The 13,074-nt window shown below is 31.8% G+C and overlaps 1 protein-coding gene across 1 annotated transcript; it reads left to right on the forward strand.

Moving 5' to 3' along the window:
* The first annotated feature begins 968 nt into the window (after positions 1-968).
* Positions 969-10,888, forward strand: LOC143230559 (gamma-aminobutyric acid receptor-associated protein-like). The gene is made up of 3 exons (XM_076464328.1): positions 969-1,416; positions 3,104-3,301; positions 9,177-10,888. Exons 1-3 carry the CDS (start codon positions 1,327-1,329, stop codon positions 9,258-9,260), a joined length of 372 nt encoding a protein of 123 aa, XP_076320443.1. The 5' UTR covers positions 969-1,326; the 3' UTR covers positions 9,261-10,888.
* Positions 10,889-13,074: the final 2,186 nt, after the last annotated feature.

Raw genomic sequence — 13,074 nt, forward strand, 5'->3', positions numbered from 1 at the left:
AAGACTAGAGGGAAGGCAGTTAGTCATCACCACCCACCGCCAATTCTTGGGCTACTCTTTTAACAACGAATAGTGTGATTGATAGTTTGATTATAACGCTCCCACGGCTGAAAGGGCGAACATGTTTGGTACGACGGTGATTCGAACCCGCGACTCTCGAATTACGAGTCGAACGCCTTAACCAGGGGCGTAGGTTTTTTTACACCCAATGAAGGGGGATGATTTTTGCAACCACTTATGTGGACTGTTCAATTTGCAAATTGGTAATATCTGATTACGTGAACCTGAAAGCTGTCAACATACAGTCACAGAGTAATCTTGTTGCCACGATACTTGCATGTATACTTAGGCCTGCTGACTGATACTTACGAACTATCGCTTAGATCGAAAAGCTTAGAAGCACGCCTATATTAAAGATGTACATTTGGCTACTGAAAAAGCCTACATCTAGGCCTAATTATGTAATTCGATTGGTAAAAACACGAGAATCACAAAAACAAACATACAATTTGTAGGCCTGTGATGCAATAAAACAATTCAACAGACCAAACTGTAGGGGGGTGACTGTATGCACCATACCCCCCACCTGAAATGAAGGGGGGATATATCCCCCCCATTCCCCCAGTATCTACGCCCCTGGCCTTAACCCACTTGACTATCCCGGGCCTCATTTATTGTTAAGTATGTTCATACTGGCAAGCCATGAAGTTTTGTTTTTGAGAGTTCACCTCTTTAAACACATGATTATTGAGCACACTAATTGCAATACAGCTAATAAAATAAAGATGTATGTAAGTGATGTGAGCAATATCGATCTGTTGTTTTTCAGACTTGACCATAGTCATTGCTATAATTCATTATTAATTTTAAGCTTCGTTAAAACACAACGTTCTAATTCTAGTGTATTGCGTCACGCTTTGACATCCCTGCACTGTGCAGTAATGACATCATCATGACTGGCTCACATGACTAAAACGTATTCTCCTAACATGTGTATATATCCGCGACAAAAATACTTATAGAAAATCTTGAACTTACTTATTTTTCTTATTTCTCAAACACATATAATTTTTAAAACCGTTAAATATTTAAATACTAGATAACTACGTAGTTTTTGTGATAAGCATAAACATATTTTATTAAAGTATTTACAGGATTAAATTTCTTTGCGATTGCGTCCAATCTGTGTCACTTATTATTTACAAACAACAGATTGGAGGTGTCGTAGTAGGGTAGAAATATTATAATTACTTTTATTATTACTTGTGTAAGTTAAATTTGTACGTTTTATTGGATATTCATTGTGTACGTTAGACTTTTTATGAAATGAAGTTTCAATATAAAGAAGAACACCCTTTTGAGAAACGTAGAGCCGAAGGAGAAAAGATCAGAAAGAAGTATCCAGATAGAGTGCCTGTATGTATATTACTTTATTTGTAATAAATAAAAATACCAATGTAATAATATAGTACTATTACTATATTGAGGGAAAATACATTTATGGTTATAATGTACAGTTAATATTTGATCTTTAAGTTTAATAATACATATTCCGTTAGTTGCAGTGAGTATCTGACTTCGCTGGTACTAATGCTAATAGTACTAGACTAATTGTAGTACTACTTAGGCAGATAAATAGAAATAGATAAATAACCATAACTTTGTGAACCATGATAAGGCATAACACTCATTTTTTGAAAAATTAACTAGGCCTAAGACTCTATTTAGAAGGACGAGCAGATTACAAATACTTGAAATACTAGTTTTCCACTCAGTTTATTGTACCAAACAGAACATTTTTACGTGCAGTGCAAAGTTAATAATATAATGATTTCACAGTTATATTTTACTTGTAACATTTCTTCTTTTGAAATTAAAGGTTACATTCTCCATGCTACCTTAGGTCAGTAATTGAGAGTAGAATCGTAAACCACTTACTGTATTGATATAATTTTCTAGCAGTTGTGTTTTAATTTTAAACAATGTTGAAGTTTGATTTTGATAAATTTTTAGACAAAACGTGTGAAGCACTACATGAAGATGAGTGATCAAAATTAAATATTATATTTAAAATTGCCAAAATTTCTAAATTTACTGGAGTTGTATTGCATGTTTCCTAACATGGTATCTCATTCCATGTTTTGTCCGTTTAAGAGCTTTTGAAAATAGTTTTTGTAATTTTATTGTTATTTGTAGTCAGCCTTAACCTTAGCATGCTTGCTTAAAACAGTTTTTGTTTGACTGGAGTACATACTGTCAAAGTTTTTTAATTTTGTGTTTGTTTTAGAAGGAAAGAATTTATGTAAATTATAAACTCATTTCTACTAATATGATTATGATGGGAATATGCTTTTCATATATTAAGCATACTTTATTCTGCAATTTACAAATGCATTATTTTAATATTTAGTAATTTTTAAATAAATATAACCTACTGCTTTATTTATATTACTTGTATATCAGTGGGAGTTGCCAATGTATGGAGAATTTTAAAAAATCCTGATATCTCAGATAAAAATGTATACTTCTCCATTGTTGTTTGGGGGTGGGGTATCAAGATGTAAGTTTACTAAGTGGTTTAATTGCCTAATTAATTATAAGTAATACAATATAACTTCCTTTATATATTAATAAACTATATTTGATAAACATTCTCACATTACACATGGCTCACCATCATTATCAACAAGTGTGATATAAGTCTCCTTATAAAAAGAGTTGCACAAAATTCAATATAATTGTTTTCTTCAGTATCTTTATTACGGCCCATGTGTATATTATCTGTTGTAAATATCAAAAAACATTTAGAATTTGGCTTTGATGAATAGTACAAGTTGTTGATACTCTGATAGTACAAAAATAGCTTAGTCTTTAGCATACAAGAAAGTGAACCCATTTGTTAAATGGTAATGCATAGTTTCTCTTGGTTAAGAATACTCCAGTTTTAAAATTGTGATGGTATTCACTTTGAAAAATTTGCCATGAATGTAAACATTTTGTAGGTGTATTTGAATTGTCCTATGATGAATGATAATTACAAGAAAAAAAAATTATAGTAAAGGCTTGTGTCGGTATACTGATAACTTTCCTTTATGTATTGTAGGTGATTGTTGAAAAGGCTCCAAAAGCCAGGATTGGGGACTTGGACAAGAAAAAGTATCTTGTTCCATCTGATCTCACTGTTGGTCAGTTTTATTTTCTTATTCGTAAAAGGATTCAACTCCGGCCTGAAGATGCTTTGTTCTTTTTTGTCAACAATGTCATACCACCAACCAGTGCATCAATGGGAACTCTCTATCAGGTTTGTGTTCATGGCTTTAGGAAACTATTGTAATAAACTATGTTCATACAAGTATTAAAATTGCTGAGCCACAAATCTGTTGTTTTAAAGTTTGGTTAACTGCATCCTTAAACAAGTTGGTATTAGAGAACCATACACTTGTACGATTAAAATTTAGGTTTTTGACAAGTGGACACGTTTTCATCAGGTCCACTTGTCAGTGTGTGAGATCTAAACTACAGGTAAACAAACATCTGTTAAGATTCATACTTTATCAAACCACCCATCTAGTAATACATTATCACTTTGTAGTTAACATAAACTCAGCACAAAAGATGATTCCAGACAAAATACCCAATCTTAGCCTGACTGGGTCTTGAGGACTGAAAAATAAACATGTGAACTACCTCAAAAGAAATAAACTAGTTCTACTAGAGGTTGAGTTAGGTAATCTTTCAATCAAAATTGCAAGAGGATTCCAAAAGTAGTGTTTAAAAATATTTATAGAAAATAATCAAGCAAGGATTACTTCTTAATCTCCAAAAATAAAAAGCCAAAATTTGCTATGGAAAGGTTAATACATCCTATTTTTTGCTGTAAAATAATAAATTTTTCATACCTACTTTTGTAAGTTGATTAGTATAAGATATCTTTTTCAATCAGTCTCTTAAGTATAGTTTTAAAGATACATATATTTGGCCATTTCTAAAGTAAAATATCCCTAACACCTTTTTGCACACATGCTTACCATTAGCTACATTGTATGGGAAATGAAACACTTACAACAATACATAGAGAAATAGACATTTTCTGGAAAACCGGATGTCCTTCATGATGTCACTAAACTTCCTTTATATATATATATCACAATATCACTCGTTCAGTTACACTACCATTCCCAATTTGCTCTTGAAGAAGTAAGGTTCATCTTTTAAAAGTGCTCACGTTATAGAGCAGTCTTGTCCCATTTACTCTCTCATCCCAAAGGTATATCCAGCGACAGTCAGTTGGAAACTCTCTTTGTTAACCTGAAGATGACCTATAAAGGTCAAAAGGTTGTTCTTTACTTTAATTAAAAGTTTTAATACCCATATCAGCCATCATTAGAATGCATTTTTACTTCAAGTAAGTTTCTCATCATCACAGATGATAATATCTTGTGATAAGAAAGTGATATTGTTTGATGTTACATATATCAAATCTAACTTACCTCTTCCATACAGAGAAGTCTGAATAATTACAAGTAAATAGTTAGAACAGTGATTTTTATTTGAATGTGATAACATTACCAAGACAACACTATGGAAGCATTAAATAAATTTATCATGTTATGTAATGCTTTGTGCTAGCAACTTATGATCTGTTGATAACTAGTTTGTAGCATTGTAAAACTGTAGCATAGGGCCAATAAAGAAAGATCTGCTAACATTTATCACTAGTTCTATTATATGATATTGCACAAACTAGTGAACAAAAGGTGATTTTCTTCTATGTGAAAATCACACTAGTCAGTTGTTACTTTTTCACCCTCCTTGGTCTTGGGGTTAGTTTGAAATAATGACCCCAAGAACCTAACATTTTTTAAAGTAATTGAGGTGAGGCTTGGTCATTGAACTCTGTATGTTTTCACTATCCAGTGTTTTAGCCATGGGTGGATCTGTGTGGGATATGACCCAACTAGAGATTTCTGGATGTTTTACACACCTGAATACATGATATCTTAGAACTTTGCTGCTGTTATTTGCTTCCATCTATCATAACTCCATGCCCATCCAGAATTTTGTGTTTAGCAATGAAATTTTGACTAGGTATCCAGTATTTGTCATCTGTCTTTGGCCAGAAATAGTTTCATGATTTATCCTCCTTTGGGTGCATAAGTTTGTTTTTAAAATATCAAAGTTCTTCCAGTCTAGTGTGTATACTCATATGTAGGTACAACAAATTGAACTTCCACTCTTAAGAAAAATAGTTTCTACTTCCTCATCTTGAATTCATCTAACCCTTCCCAAAACATCCTGATGCACTGGTAAAGATAAAATAGACTTGAAGCTGCTAAGTTTCCAAACAGTTGCACTGATCTTGTGGTAAGAGACAAAAAATAAGATTATGGTTGAAATGGCAGTCTTACATCATGAAAAAAAAAAAACTGTTCCCTTGGGTTAAGATTTGATTATTGGTGAGATGCTATCAGCTCGTATTCACAGAAGTTACAAATAAATTAAACCTAGAAAGCAATATGCAGATTCTTGACAGGCAGATTGCTGTTCTCTGAGAAAATTTCTTACCATCCAGAAGTAAAGGAAGATTAACAGGTAAGGAATAACTGGTAACCATATATTGAGTAGATGGAGTTTAATTCGAAACAGGAGCACCACAGGAAAACTTAGATACATATGTAAATAAACTTTCAAAATCTCCATATTCAATCTCTATTGTTTTGTAAAAATATATATCCAGAAATATAATACAGAAAAAAATGTATAGAAATCAAATCAGTATTAGAGGAAAAACTCTTGTAAAATTAGTACATAATTAATGGTGTATGTGTTTCTTTAATTGTAATATTTAGTTTGGCCACCTTTTGCAATAGCAACAGTTTAAAGATTTCTTTTGTATTGTGTCCATATTTTCTGTTAAAATCTGTTATAATTTTGTTCAGATTTTTTTAAAATTTCAGAGAACCATTAGTAAACAGGTAGTACTTTTACCAAGTGTTGATTCCAGCAATTCTCAGACTCATGCTGTGGATTTAAGGTTTGGACTTTATTGTGACTATACCATCCATTGGACATCTAAATAATATTGCAATTTCTTGAAAGTATGTGGTCATTATCCTCTTGCAGTATGAAACCCTGCCCACTCAGCCCACATAGCATGTGATGTTTATACTGATCCATAATTCTATTAACTTTGTGAAGATGGCTAACACCAGTTTTAGACATGTACACACTGAACAATCATAGAACCTCATTTTGCTTGACCACCAGTTCAAAGCACTCCTTTAAAATCCATCATTGACTGTTCAATGAACATTTATCCACTGGATGAAACCAGGGAATTCAAATTTAGACTTATCTTCTGCCACTGCTCCAAAACAAAGATCTGGGACCTGGATATGTGTTGTTTCACAAAAGCTGGACTTTGTGTTGTAAGGATTTTCTTGCTGTTTATTCCTCTCCAAAGACTACATTTCTTCACTATTCTTGAACCTTTTTGTGTGTGTAACTTGTTAACGTTATCAGTGAGGTAATTTTGAGTTTTCTTTTGGTACTTCAGGAAATACAGTTTTGATATTTAATATCTCTTTCAATGAGCTTTTTTCTCTGTTTTTTGCCTGATCTGATGACATAGAACTGGCTTTTGTACATTTTTCCATTGTGTGCTTCTAAGTAGTTGGTAAATAGCTAATATTTATGTTTTTTATTCTAACCACCACCATGTAAAGTTTGACTCTGTCTCTGACAAAGGGTTTAATTCTCTCTGTTTTGTCATTTTAATGGCAATACCACAAAGGATAGTACTTTTGTAAAAACTTGCCCTTGCATGCATGTGCATGAAAAAGTAATATTTTGTGCATGACAACTGGTACAGAAACTAAAGTTATTCACATGTGGCTATACAACAACACCTTGTATTTTGGCTAAATGTCTTGAACAACTTTTAAAAAAATTTACTGCACTTAATCATTTGTGTTGAGTTTCTCTTAAACTTTCAAATTAGTTCATTGTGTAGCACATAATCAATTTACTCAATTGATCCAAGGTTTTAGTATTTGCCTATTTTAATTCAATTTTCAATATCAGCACAACAAATCCAAATCCACAGGCACAATATAATTGTTATATAAGTTTGTACTCTACTGTGTATAAAGCAAAATGTACCAAACATCAGAAATGTAGCATGAATATGTAATAGATTTACATTTAAATCTACAAGTACTTCAAATACTATTTCATGTATGCTTCTTGTAGCCCCATCAGTAAATGACATTGGCTTCTATTTCTGTGTGTCACAGGAGAGATTTTAGAGTGAATTGTTATCACATTTATTATAAATAACCTTGTGTCACCCCTTGTGACATTTTCATTTCATGCCAACGTGGTAACTAGAATGTCCAGTGACCTTGTTGTTATGAATATGCACAATTCTTTGAGTCTCTTGATCAGCCTGATAATCTGATGTCCACTAACTATATCATCTATAGTACTATGTAATTCATTCTGAACATTTTATCAGGAGTATTCAAATGAAATGTGACAATACTTGTAACTTTATCAATTTTAAAATAATATATATCTTAACTGACACTTTTTAAAATATATTTCAAAAATTTGAACCACAATGTAGTTGTGTCGCATTGTTGAACTACTTTGTTTTGTGAGAGTGTTCATACAAATATCGCTTTTACTTGCTGTGTATCTGTCCTCTGCACTATTCAAACCTCTGAATAGCCAAAGCACTTGAAATTCTTTTAGTTAGGGTTAGAGTAAAATAAACTGAGACCTTTACTTTCCTTTTAATTATTTATATTTTTGTGTGCCTGCCACTGATATCAAGCATGGGGTACAGGTAAATCCAATTTGATTTCATTACTCATTAGGATCTCTACCAATTTACTCTCAGATTGAAGTTCTTTCATGCAGGATTAGAGTAAATTAATTCATGAGGCCTTAGGTGTGGTCAGTACATCAGTCAAAAGGGTTAGACCTAACAAGTCCAAAACTGTAATTACATCTCAAATTGGCCAAGAGATGAGAAGCTACACAAAGTTCACAAATTGTGAATTTCCTTTTTAAAACTGCTTATTAATACCATATTTGTTATACGAGTTTTATTCACTTCTGTTTTTCTAAACAATGCTGCCACAACTTAACCATCTTTGGCCTAATCAGTTTGTGCAGAAAAACTTGCAGCTGTTGTGAAATTTGGTTTAAAAATGTATTCATTTAATTGCAGTTTTATCCTGAGGCATGCCGAAGAACATACCTGACCTTGAGTTCTTTCGGCTATCTCTGATATAAACTAACTTGTTTTCACACAAAACCACAACCTCCATTTGTTCTATAAATTATTTGAACAGTTTTTTTGTACTTCATACTTTTTAGTTTTTATGTTACAATATTTAATGCATGTATTTTTACAGATTACTGCTGATAAATTTGATAATGTATGATTAAATATGTTTGTGGTACTTATTGTAAGTTCATGTTTTTTATTATCAGTTATCCTCTTTTACTGTGTAAAAACGAAACACCCAAGTCTGTAGGCCATCAGTTTGGGTATATTTAATGAATCAGTATATTGTTTGGGGTTGATTTCTGAAGTCTGACTCCTGGTAGTTGAAATAATGCTCTAAAATGAGCAGCTCACAGACTGAAGACTGTGGGCCAAACATTAATTAACATCTAACATGTTGTACTTCCACATGTCACATGAGTATTATTCTGTGGAAGAAAATGAGCTCTAATGTTGTTATGATTGTGTGTGTGTGTGTAAGAAGCACAATGTTGCTTTTCTGTAATTCTCAGTAATTTCAATAAAATGACACAGTGACACCTCACCCAAAAGGTTCATTTAAAGTTGTGGTATCTTTCATTAGAAAATGTTAAGATATAAAACCATTGACGTGAATTTAGTTTTATCTTCAACATAGAATATTGTATCAAGTTTGATGTAAATTTCAAATGATAAAGTTTAATTCAGATTCATCAAGTACTTGGTTAGTAATGAAGTAGTTCGTGCGATAAAAATTTACAGAAAATATGCATTGAATAGTATCTAATTTAGGAAGTCATAAGTACATACTTAAAATATTTATAAACAGTGAACCCCAAGCTTACAAGATAGAATTATTTGTGTATTTCTAACTATTCTTTTTTTTCTTTATCCTCTTCAGGAACACCACGAAGAAGATTTCTTCTTGTACATAGCCTACAGTGATGAGAGTGTGTATGGTGTTAAAACCAACAATGCTGTATAGAAACATTTGCTTTTCTTTTATGTTTTAGCTTTTGTTGGAGTTTTGTTCTGATGCGTCCATTTCATAACTGTTAGCTCTTTTGTAAGTCAAGCAGTGTGAAGTCACCTTCTTCCCTTGTTTTTAAATTTCTAACTTTAGTTAGTAACTTAACATCCCCCAGTTTTATCCAGTATTTTGATAATGAAGGTGATATGTATTAAAAAGCTGTGTGTAAACTGCCACTCCTGATGTTTAAACTTTCAACTAGAGTTCTGTCCTGTTTGGTATAAGGGGTAGTTAATGCAATCACAGTTGATGTAAGCTGTTGTTGATATGGTGTCTTGCTTGCAGCCTTACAGACTAAAGTTAGTTTACATATAAAACTCCAACCTCACGGTGATCCTTTCTCTTGTCCTGGATGATGACTGTTCTATGATTTAGCTTATATTTACTTATATTCTTACTTTTAATTCAAGGTTCAGTGTCTTGTGTAATTTGCTAATATCTTGCAGTAGGTTAGAGAAGTTCTCTATACCATTATTCTAGCTGTGTTAATATGATCCACCACTGGTACATAACTTTTGTACAGTAATAAACATTTACTTCTTTCCAAACTACAATATTTATAAATGATACTGGTGACATTCTATGTGAACTGTGTGTAATTAGGCTTAGAAAGAATAAAGATTTGTTTCATTGGTTGCCTAGGATACTGTTGGGACATGGTACTTTAGGGCATTTGATGTTTTGAATAAGGTTATTTGTATACAGCCTTTTAAAATAACTGTTTAAACACATTTTCAATCCAGAAGAAAATAGTATTGCTAATTCCCTTATATGTTAAAAAGAGAAATAGCCTAGTAATTTCTGACCTAATTAACCCTTGCAGCAAAATAAGTTTGTAATCACAGTAGTGGAAATAATATTGATACATGGATATAATTTTTCCAGAATTGAAACTTGAACTTTCTACAAGAATAAACATTTTCAAGTTGACAATGTGTAATTAAAATAAACCACAATGATGAAGAAAGTACTGCCACAGCAGGGTGTTTGATTAGCTTAAATCTTCCCATAAAAACAAAGGTTAGGAAAAATATATATCTGAAAAGACCACTAAACAATAATGGAGATAAGTCTTTCATGGAAATATAGTTTACACTTTTCTCAAAACTTATATTTTTCATATCCCCAGAGTAACCACTTTAGGAATGTAGCATCCATTGTAAGTTATTTACATCATAAGCAAGCAGTGTTTAAATGTGTGCATATTTTGTAATATTTTCTTCATAAAACAAAATTTCTTATAAAATTAAATGATGCTATTTAACTAAAATCTGTTCTGTCAGTGGATAGTTTATAAAATTACAATGTTAAGAGTGGAGGACAAATAGTTCATGGTGTTGCTTCATAAGCTAGAAAAAGTTTAAAATTGTTTTTTTGTTTTTTACACCTGGATGTTAATCAGTAGTGTTCTTTAGGGTCATGTTTTGTTTTGCTTGTGACAGGTAATTGTAAACAAAAAGCTAATTTTTATTTTCACCAATGATATCTAAGTGAAAGTTATTGTTATGGAGTGTTGAAGTTTAATGCAAGTGTTTTGGAACTGTGTTAACATTTCAATGTTAAATAAAGTTATTTTATTGAAACAAGCTTAAAATTAAACTGTACAGTAACTACTATCATAGTGAAAAGCATCTTGTACACTGACTAGACTAGTGTTTGTGGTGGACTCTTACAACATTTAGTTACTTCTTTATCCTTATCACCATAATACTGACTGAGAAACAAGAGTATAGGAAGTCTGATCAATTTAATACTATTGTTTAACAGAATGCTTAGCTTGTGTAATGAGTTATCACATGTAGAAAAGACTTGCACCTCATGAGAGTTAAGTACAAGGATATATTTCCTGAAACAGAAAAAGTGGATTGAAAATTTTACTTTTTCTCAGAAGTAATTTTAAAGGAGTGGTCCTTCACTGTCCTTAATGTTAAAATAAACTTAGATGAAAGTAGGACCCAACATGGTGGACTTTCTGCTAATCTCTGATTTGTACTTTACAGCATGTAATTCTTGTAGATAATTATGTAAGGGTAAGGGAAAAATTTTGCTATTGTAAAAGTTAATTTTATTCATTCTCTGTAGATTTAGTTGGAAGTATTAAGTGATCAGTTTTATTTGCAAGTATTTAAATATAAATAATAGGTTCTGTAAATACAAGATTAATTTCATCTAATCTGAAACTGATACCTAATTGAATGTTATTTCCTTGCTTAATTTGTGTTTTAGTAATGTTTATTTAAAACTGCAATAATACCTGTAGAAGATGGTATGTGTGAAAGTTAAGAAAATTAAGAGATCAGTTCTGCAGAACAAGATCGATGGTCAGATCTAGCAATATAAATGTTTATCACAACTGATAAAAGGGCAAACTTGTACTGGAGCTTGTACAGGTGAAACTAAATTAAACTAATCAGCCTACATCAGAAAAAGATTTGGTAGTTGTCTGTAGAGGTACTGAGGACCTGTCAAAAGTTAGTGACATTCACATTAAATAACCAATGTGGTACCTTTCACTACTCTTCAGCATTACTTATCCAGTTCTTGCAACTGTCAATTTCTATGTCACTTCCCTCTTTAATTGAATGTTTGAAAACAGTGACATTTGCTAATAGTTTATGGTAGTGCAAGTTATGCATTTATAGTGAAATTGTAGATAATTCCTTCAAAAAGGCCTAGGATTGTGAGGAATACATTTTCTGGCTGTGGAACTGATTGTTTTACAAAGTGTCACTGCCTTGAAATATACCATGATAAACAGTTGGTACAAAAATGTTTTAATCTATAACTAGTTTTCCTTGTCTAAAATGAACATACAAGAACTTATCTTCAAGAGTTGGTATTGTATTTTTTCTTATAGCCTAGTCTATGGTATTGTACAATTTACACTTTTTGGGGTGAAAATATATTTAAACAGTTTTAACTTGAGTGAAAGTTAAGGATTTGTAAATTCATGTAGTTATACTACACTGGAACTAGAGATTTTAAAATTTGCCAAAATTATTTGGTAGTTATTTCTGTTAAGATTACAATAAAATGATAGGCTGAAAATTCCTTGAATCCTGAAATTGTCAAATGTGCAGAAAATACAATTAATCTTAGTTAAACATAATGGCTGAAAGATGCATATTTTAAGTTTCTATTTACAGTGGTAGGTTTACAAAAACTGAACATTTCCACATTACTGTGCAGAAATGTCACCTTTAGGCATTTTCACTGGTGAAACATCCAATGTTATATATACATGTAGCAATGTTAAATATATTGCTTGCTAAATGAAGAACACTCACACAAATTAACAGTAATTAATTTTCAGATGTATTGTGTTCCTCCTAGTTTAAGTTGATACTTCTGAATCTTAAAAATTCATGGAAAGTCATCATGTGGTAGGCAAGCTAAAAGGAGTTCAGTGTGTGCACACTACAATAGAATACTTAACTCCTTTTGCTTTGCCAAATCAGTTTGCTCTGAAGTGATTAGTTACTTACAGTGCATATATTGTAAATATCAAATAGAGTTTAACAATCTTGAGCCTACTATAGGGATTTCTCAGAATGCCCAGTCTTAAACTAAGATGGATGTAGAGAGTATTGAATAACCTGAAATGAGAGTTTTGTCTACATGCTATACAGTTTATTTAAATGTGAATTATTCATATACACTAAGTTGCTACTAGAGCTGCTATTACAGGGAATCCTACATGTTTATACCTTGCACGTTAAACCCCAAAGCAGAACAAGTTCTCATAGTAAATGAAATTTTATAGAAAAAC

This window comes from Tachypleus tridentatus, chromosome 10, assembly GCF_004210375.1.
Source record: "Tachypleus tridentatus isolate NWPU-2018 chromosome 10, ASM421037v1, whole genome shotgun sequence".
Taxonomy (NCBI): Eukaryota; Metazoa; Arthropoda; class Merostomata; order Xiphosura; family Limulidae; genus Tachypleus; species Tachypleus tridentatus.

What these genes read in the sequence shown, in the direction of transcription:
- LOC143230559 (XM_076464328.1), top strand. Translation starts at nt 1,327, where the DNA reads ATGAAGTTTCAATATAAAGAAGAACACCCTTTTGAGAAACGTAGAGCC. An exon ending in AGTATCCAGATAGAGTGCCT is followed by an intron (nt 1,417 to 3,103) that starts GTATGTATATTA and finishes TATGTATTGTAG; the next exon opens with GTGATTGTTGAAAAGGCTCC. An exon ending in CAATGGGAACTCTCTATCAG is followed by an intron (nt 3,302 to 9,176) that starts GTTTGTGTTCAT and finishes TATCCTCTTCAG; the next exon opens with GAACACCACGAAGAAGATTT.